Source organism: Mya arenaria, chromosome 17, assembly GCF_026914265.1.
Source record: "Mya arenaria isolate MELC-2E11 chromosome 17, ASM2691426v1".
NCBI classification, from domain to species: Eukaryota; Metazoa; Mollusca; class Bivalvia; order Myida; family Myidae; genus Mya; species Mya arenaria.
Genome location: NC_069138.1, coordinates 20,150,422 through 20,158,961, shown reverse-complemented (window position 1 = coordinate 20,158,961; position 8,540 = coordinate 20,150,422). Strand labels below are relative to the sequence as shown.

Sequence of the window (8,540 nt, the reverse complement as noted above, 5' to 3'; positions counted from 1 at the left end):
TATTGAAGTTGAAGCAATGGAGAATTTTCCGATTTTGTTCGTGAACACTATTTTTGTATGTACATCATAGGCTTGGTGGAATCTATAAAGATGGTATGGTTTAATGCAATACTATTACATGTGATTGTTTTTGTCATGATTTGTTTATTTTGACATATATTTTAATATGTAATTATTGGATTTCCTCAGCCTTGTGGACATATTTACAAATCTTACTGGTTGTTTACTGTTTTATTTTTATTTATTTGCAGAAGAGACATCTTTGTTGTAACAGCACAGATTCTTTTAAATGCTTTAAGAGCAAGGAAAATTGAAAGTGTCAGTGAATTTTCTCTGATTGTATTCAACGAATGTCATCACTCATACAAACAGCACATGTATAATGAAATTATGAGCCGATATCTTGACCTAAAACTGCGGAAAATGTTTCATTCTTCCCAACTGCCCCAAGTGAGTAATCAAATAGGTTGCGTAGTTTGTTAGTACGTGTAACAATCGGCCTAGTAAACGGTGTATTGGTCAATAGTTTAAACTATTTAATAGTCGAAAGTGTTTGTCTAAGTTCGTGGAAGAGCAATAAATTGGCTATTGACAGATACGCCTTTTCAGAGTTGTTCATGATGTTATTTGAATTTAATTGTAATGTTCAGAAGGCCATGTTGCGGTACAGGTACGGCCATGAAGCGGTTGATGTATATGGCGCAAAAATAAGTATTTTAGCATTTAACGTCCTATGCAATATTGTTCGATGCAGTATCAATTGAATGTATTGTATTTAGGAATGAAGACACTCGGCTATTACATAAAGGACAAATCTAGTAGCTGAACATTTAACAAATGTAGTGCTTATACACACAATACTTAATATATTTGAAGCCATGAACTAATAAACATATTTAAATCAAAGAGATTATGTGAAAAAGAAATGCAACACCAAGATTTATTTCCGATGGTTTATAGAAAATCAGTGAAACAAACTTGATTTTTAACAGTGCAATCATCAATTTGATAGTTTTTACTGTTTGAAAACAATTATGCCCGTTCTCACGTGAAAATCAATCGCCAGCACGCATTGTGCTGGGATACAATTTCACGGACGGTTCGTTCGCATGTTCTTTGGTGCGCTTTTCTGAAAACTTACAATTAAAAGGTATTTAATATCCTTTTTAAAAAATATAATAATAACTTTTTTGTTTCGATGTAAGATCGCAAGTATTTCCACCTTGCCGTGAAATATAGCTTTTGGGTTTAAAACGGTGAGATATATTGCGATCTTACACTAAATCAAACACTTATCCGCTATAACTTTTGCAGAGTCTGAACAACTTGTTAAGTTGTCAGGCGTAATAAATCAAACATTATAACCAAATAAATTTGTAATTTTATTATTTTTTGCCTATCAAATTCCTTTTCCATATCCAACAGTGAAAATACAGCATGCCGTATTGAAAAATCCGTATCATGATGCTGTCGTTTTCTGATTCCGTATCATGCGAGTACCGTGTGCAATTTATCAGGATATGCTTGTGTAATAGTAGTGCATCCCCTCTTTGTAGATTGTTGGACTTACCGCATCTTTGTGCGTTGGTGGAAAGACATATTAGGTCCAAGGATTAGCAGATATGAGAAAAAAATAATGGCTAACATGGATGCAAAACATATCTGTACTGTAAGAAACAATATCAATTGAAGAATTGAAATTATATGTGAACCCGCCGGTTGAAGGTATGGCAGTTATAAATTGACATCATCATATTGTTACGAAATTCGCTCAGGTTCCATTGTGTCTATGTAGGTATATAGACAATATTGTGAGGTTGCCAATGTAGTGATCCATGTAGGTATATAGACAATATTGTGAGGTAGCCAATGTAGTGATCCATGTAGGTATATAGACAATATTGTGAGGTAGCCAATGTAGTGATCCATGTAGGTATATAGACAATATTGTGAGGTAGCCAATGTAGTGATCCATGTAGGTATATAGACAATATCGTGAGGTAGCTAATGTAGTGATCCATGTTGTAGTGTAGACAAAATAGTGATGTTGAGAATACAGTTATGAACACACCTTAGATTCTTAGAACGTGCGATTAATTAGAAGTTAATTTGATTGATTGCGGTAGTAGCATTCGTTTATAAAAGTAACCTTTAATAGAGTGATTTATTTATTACTCAATAACAATATTATGTGATAAAATATGTAATACAAAATTACGTATTAGACCCAAACTTGTTACAAATACCATAAAGAGTTTTGGAAGGAATATTGTTCACTATTTAACATGAAAGCAAGTGTGCTGTTATAATTACAGAAATATTGCCTGTACAAAGAAATGAGGTTGATTCGTTTAAAAAAGCTGTCGATCAAATAGCTAAACGGATCGACGCCCATATATTTCAAAGTAATGCTAAGTATAAATGCTTCTTGAAACTGTTTAAACGCTTTATTTTTTCCCGGAAATAACAAGCAAGAAACTGATATTGTTAACATTTTTAAAATAACGAACTGGGTGGTATTGTTTTGAGTTTTTTTTCTTTTAAAAAAATACATGAACTTATTAAAATTAATAATTTTAAAGTTTTTATTATTGAATAATGTTGTTTGAATGTTTCCCTTTTCGTGATTTTGACATCTTATAAAACAATGGAAACTGTGAAAGAGCTGTTAAAGTTAATTTTATATTTTATTAATTTAGCTGTAGGTAAGGGTTCCCAAGCGGATGAATTCATTCAGATGAAATCCAGACTGCCAGCAACATTTGGAACTGAAAAATACCCCAAATGGAATGCTGATTTCGTGAAAAATATCGCAAAAGTCAAATCAAAAGAGATCCGCCGGGTAATAAATCCTTGTCGGTTACATTTAGAGGTAAGACTTTAAATTTGCGTTAAGCACTTAGTGATGCATTTGGTTCATGCACATAGCTCGCGCATTTGGTTTGTTATATTGTAAAAGAAAACATTAACAAAGTGTAGGTCATTTTCAAAATCGTCCATTTGAAAGGTTTAAAATAGGACAAAGACGCATTTTAATGTGTGAAGGTCCCTCACGGATATATATCCAAATAGTAGTGCAAATCACGATTATCTTTTAACACTGATAATACCAGTACGCTGACTACTATTAAGACTATATTGCAAATACGTACAAACCAGTGCGCTTATTATCACGACTTTCTATCACTTCTCGTTTTCACACTCTAGGGGTCAAACAGAATGGTATATATCAATCTCAACAAAATATGTAAGCAATTACCATGCAACAATTCAAGAAGCACTTAGTGATGCATTTTCTTCTTGCACATAGGCCTCGCTACTTTTTCCAGGCATTTGGATTGTAATCTTGTTAAAGAAAACCGTTAACAAAGCGTAGGTCATTTTTAAAATCGTCCATTTGAAATAGTTTGAAACAGGACTAAGACGCAGTTGTATGTGTTATTCCAGGCTTACAATAAAGCCTTAATGATTCACCGTGATGCAAGGATCAGCGATGCATTGGCCAATCTTGAAGAGTTTATGGAAAACTCCAGAGTAGTTCCAGCTGAACATCCTACAGCCTTGCTCATGTCTCTTTATAATGGTAAGCAAAATAACATTACGAATAAAAATAGTATTAATGCAGGAATGTGCAACAAGCCAATTGCGAATGCTCCTAACTTTTTTTCTCCAAATCATGCGTAACAAATAAAAGTTAACTATTTTAGTCTGAATAATAATCGACCCGGATTTCTTCGTACTGTGTAACACTCATTTACGTACCAAGTATTCCTGAATTGTACTCAATAATTCGCATTTAAACGATTAACGCGAATCATAGATAACACACATGTACATATTGACTCTTGTCTCAAGTCTAGCTGACACACGTATCTTTTCTGTTCGTAGATTTGCGGACACAATCCTTCCATACTGAATCCGAAAATCCCAAACTGCTCAAACTTGAGGAAATACTCATTAGAGTACTTTGCAATGACCAAAATGCCAGAGGAATTATATTTGTTCGGACACGGGAATTGGTCCAAGCAATGGTTAGATGGGTGAATGAATCGGATAGTTTGAACGTTCTAAATGCTTCCGGGTTCGTCGGACAAAGTGCATCCGCTTCAGTTGGAGGTTTGGTATTTTACTGACTACAAATTTATTAAAGATATTAAATTGTATAAATAACAACATAACATTTCAGAAACATATGAAAGCAACAGTTCCTTTCTGATTTCGTACATAAGGCCCTCTTGAAATATTGGCTACAAAACATCCGATGTGTATTATAATGTTATTAATTAGGTTATTTCATATTGGACCGGTTATTTGTCTTAATACAGCCGTAATGGTTGCCTTTTAGGATAATTTACAACATTATCATATAAAGGTGAGTCTCGACAGCCAATGAAAAAAGTCAAATTATCTAATCCCGTAATTGACGAGTTCAGTCACTATTAAAGGGGCTGTCTCACGTATGATTGAATAGCGAAAAAAAGAGAAAATTGTCGAAAACTGACATTAACTTGGCATCGATGTGTACAATGCATTGAAAATTACTAACTGAGGTACCGCATTGTTTACAATTTATTTAAGTTTAGCACTACAGAACATACTTGGTCGAAATGGGGAGAGCTTTAGCATATTTTGTTGTCAATTTTTATTTCGATTATATCAATATTGCGGCAAATACTTAATAGCTCATTAATATTATACACTTAAAACTGTTCCAATGATATTTCTAATAAACGTTAAGCTAAGGATTTTCATTTACAGTAACCCCCTTTTGACCCTTTGGTTTTGTTCTTTGGTGAAAAGCTTTAAGCTCATTAAAAACCTACTTTTTTCAAATGAAACATCTTAAAATCGTTAATGAAATAAAAATGTGGAAACCAAATTTCATCAGTTGATCGGTCCTGTTTGTATTAATAAGTATTGCTTACGTTTAATGTTTGCATAATTTAATCATTAGGATCATAAATATCAATTAAAAGATAACACCAATTGAAATCAAATATATGCCAATATCAATCAATTATGTAAACACTGAAGACAATAGAAAAAAGAACAAACATTGGATACTAACAGTATAAACGGAATTTTTCAGAATAATTGAAGATTAATGGCAATATTTTTTTGAAGATGGCTCCGGTAAAATAAGTTGCATAGATCTTATATTAAATGATAATTTAAGTTATAACCATTTTAAAAGAAGGTAATTTAGCAATAAAGTTTGATTGAATCGATTTATCAAATTGCGCCAGTGTTATGGTCGAGTTTGGTTAGGTAGAGCAAAACTAAGTATATTAATAAATAAACAGTTCTCGTTTAACATATGTTTAATATATGTATTTAAATGGCCAATAATATATCCATTTGCCTACCTTTCAGCACAATAAGTCTATGTTTTGTCCTAGCATTGAAGTTAATTTCATCGGTCTCTGTATTAATATATTCAAACAGAGCTCGCAGATTGTGTGTCTTTGATGACAAGTCTTCTGCCTCTAAACATGTTTCTTTTGCTTTAACTTTTGATTTCTGGGCTTGTCCATGTAGTTTACATTTTATTATCAGCACACATTTTGCAAGAGACAATTTGCATATGTATATGAAAGCCCATATCTTTTTTCGTCTTTGATCTATGCCCCTTTTTGAATAACAGACAAGTGTTGTTATTCGCTCTTGTTAAAAACTGAAAGGGGAATAACTCGTATAATTATACATACATTTCATCATTTGTTGTAGAAACGCTATATTATTTAGTCATTATGTTTGACATCCTTGCCTATGTACATTTTAAACTGTAATGGCATTTAAAATCTGACCACTTAGAAACATTGTTAATTGAATTTTTGTTTAGGGATGACAAAGTGTGGACAGAAAAATGTGTTGCAGTTCTTTAAGAATGGACATCATCGACTTTTAATTGCGACGTCTGTAGCTGAAGAAGGTCTTGACATTTCTAAATGCAACCTAGTGATTCGTTACGAACATGTTACGAATGAAATCGTTAGACTTCAATCAAGAGGTAACGCACTGAAAACAAACATTTCAAAAACCGTTCAAAGAATAAACGCTTACTATCAATATTTTATATTGCTTAATCATGCTGTTTTGTGTCTTAAACGTTTAAACATGGACACTAGTATGTTCAGATATGGAAGAGGGAGGCATATTCTGTTTAAGCGGATACAAGCAGCGCTTATAGCAGGATTTAATATTATTCTATTATTCTAAACGTTTATGCAGTGCATAAAGCTATTACATTTATCGTTACAACCAATTGTACCAATCCAATTCCAGGGCGGGCGAGAGCGGAAAATAGCTTGTACTATGTTATCGCCGAGAAAGGGTCTTGGATTCTGGAAAAAGAAGAAAAGAATCGTCAATGTGAGGAACTGATGAATCAGATTGTTCCACATCTTCAAGTGTTTATTGAAGATCATTTAAACATATGGGAGAAAGAGCTCTTAGATATTCAAGAAAAAATGAAACAAGCGGAACAAAGGGACGCAGAAGAAAGAAAAATGTACATGGCAGCTTCAGGTGCCCGCTTTGAGTGTGTAAATTGCAGTTCCTTTATTTGCTTGTCAGACGACATCAGGGTCATAAAAGGAGCACATCATGTTATCATTGATGAAGAAGCAAAACGATGCGTTACTCTCAAGAAGGGAGGTCCTATCTTTACTGAACCGGAAGGCGCCCAATATGGAGGGGCCGTGTATTGCGCAAACGAGGAATGCCAACGGGAACTCGGATCGGTTTGCACTTATAAATACTCTGATTTCCCATTGGTAGCTCTACAGAATTTCAGAGTTGTTGATAGATTTGGACAAGGCCACACGTTTAAGAAATGGAAACAGGTCAATTGCAGAATCGAGGAATTTACATTTGAAGACTTGGAGGCCGTTGTTGCCGAAAGACTTGTCAAAGTGCAGTTTGGTGGTCGTCCTTTGGAAGAACTGATTAATTTCAGGGCGGTTGATTTGGTTGGACAATGTGGCGCGTTAAAAGGAATATAAGCAGGTTAATTGAAGGATTAAGGAATTGGCGGCTGTTTTTGCCGAAATTATGACCCGAATGCTAGTGATGTCGTTTGACGATGACATTTAGACGACCTGTTGTTTAATTTATGTGTGCGTTTAGTTCTTTGCCTTAAACACTGATTTTATAGACATTTTATAAAACAGTATTTTTCCAACACCGATCCATTATCATTTTTGTGTTGAATTTATATCTGTAAGATTAAGACGTTGTTACACATATTTATGCTGAACATTGTGATACGTTACGCATTCTTACCTTATAAATAGAGTAAAATAAAGTATAATAATTTGGCGATTGTGTTGAAAATCAACTTATTGTCCCTCAATGCGCCTTCTTTTTATGGTAACGTTTTGTCCAAAAAAGATAATATTCATATGTTATCTGCATCAATATGTTGTGCTATGCCAATATACCAGTTATTTGTAATTCCTGTGTTTAAATGAGTCAAGTCTGCGATTTTTTAATGTATATCTCATTTGGTAATTGTTTTGATAATAAGACTGTACATATCAAGTATTGTTTGTTGTGCTGTTAGAATTGCAATGTGCACAATGCTTCGCTAATCCATAAGTCTAACGTACATTTGTATATTCTTTTAAATTATGTACATGCTTACAAACCAGTGTCAGCTAAAAGGCATGCTTAAATTATTATGATTGTTATAGTTTGAAATTGTCTTTGTGATTGAATTATTCATTTATTATATATTTTTACTAAATAAATATTGTTTCTGTATGTAACTACGATTGAACACTTTTTTCCTGGATGACATTTTTATACAAATTAATGATATCAGTATTCCTCCTTCATATGAAAAGAATCGTGTCATTGATTTTTCTTTAATACTTATTTCAATGATTTTTTGAACTGAATTGGTGAAAATTGGAATCTTTATGTTACGAAATAAATCAAGCTTACATTAAATAATCATGGTGTTGTATTGATGACAATTTTAAGAATGCATTCAAAACTTGTGTTTATTATCTTGTTACGCTGTTTGTCTCTTTGGGTGCCTCTTTGTCATTCGTGCTTGTGCCTCCTGACATTCCAAGTTGTGAGCCATGTAATTTAGTTTCCATTTTGTTGTTGTTACTTTTTTAAGTCAGTTAACCTATGATTAAAGGGCAATATGACATAGTACATAAATGCAGTAAATAATTATGTTGTTACAGCTTGCATTTTGACGACAGAAACCCACTCTGAATAAGAACTTTATCTAGCTTACATAGAACCAGTTTTCTCGAACAAAATTTATACGTGACTGAAAGTTGCTCCTGCGCTATAACAATGACTTGTCACTTGTACCCTGAATAGTGTAACCAATATATTACACCCTCTTCTCAAGATATATTCTTCCAATCAATGTTTTTATCTGCTAAATCTTAATGAAAACATATCATTCTAATTTTTAAATATTGTATCTGTGGTTGCTTTAATTGCGTATTTAAACTGTCCATTATATTTCTCATTATTGTTCAGTTTGAACCCGGTTATTCATTGCATCAATATAA

The 8,540-nt window shown here is 33.1% G+C and overlaps 1 protein-coding gene across 1 annotated transcript; it reads left to right on the top strand.

The window, feature by feature from the left end:
- The first annotated feature begins 3,451 nt into the window (after window positions 1-3,451).
- Window positions 3,452-7,641, top strand: LOC128224634 (ATP-dependent RNA helicase DHX58-like). Its single transcript, XM_052934558.1, has 4 exons — window positions 3,452-3,583; window positions 3,889-4,116; window positions 5,843-6,010; window positions 6,286-7,641. Exons 1-4 carry the CDS (start codon window positions 3,466-3,468, stop codon window positions 7,002-7,004), a joined length of 1,233 nt encoding a protein of 410 aa, XP_052790518.1. The 5' UTR covers window positions 3,452-3,465; the 3' UTR covers window positions 7,005-7,641.
- Window positions 7,642-8,540: the final 899 nt, after the last annotated feature.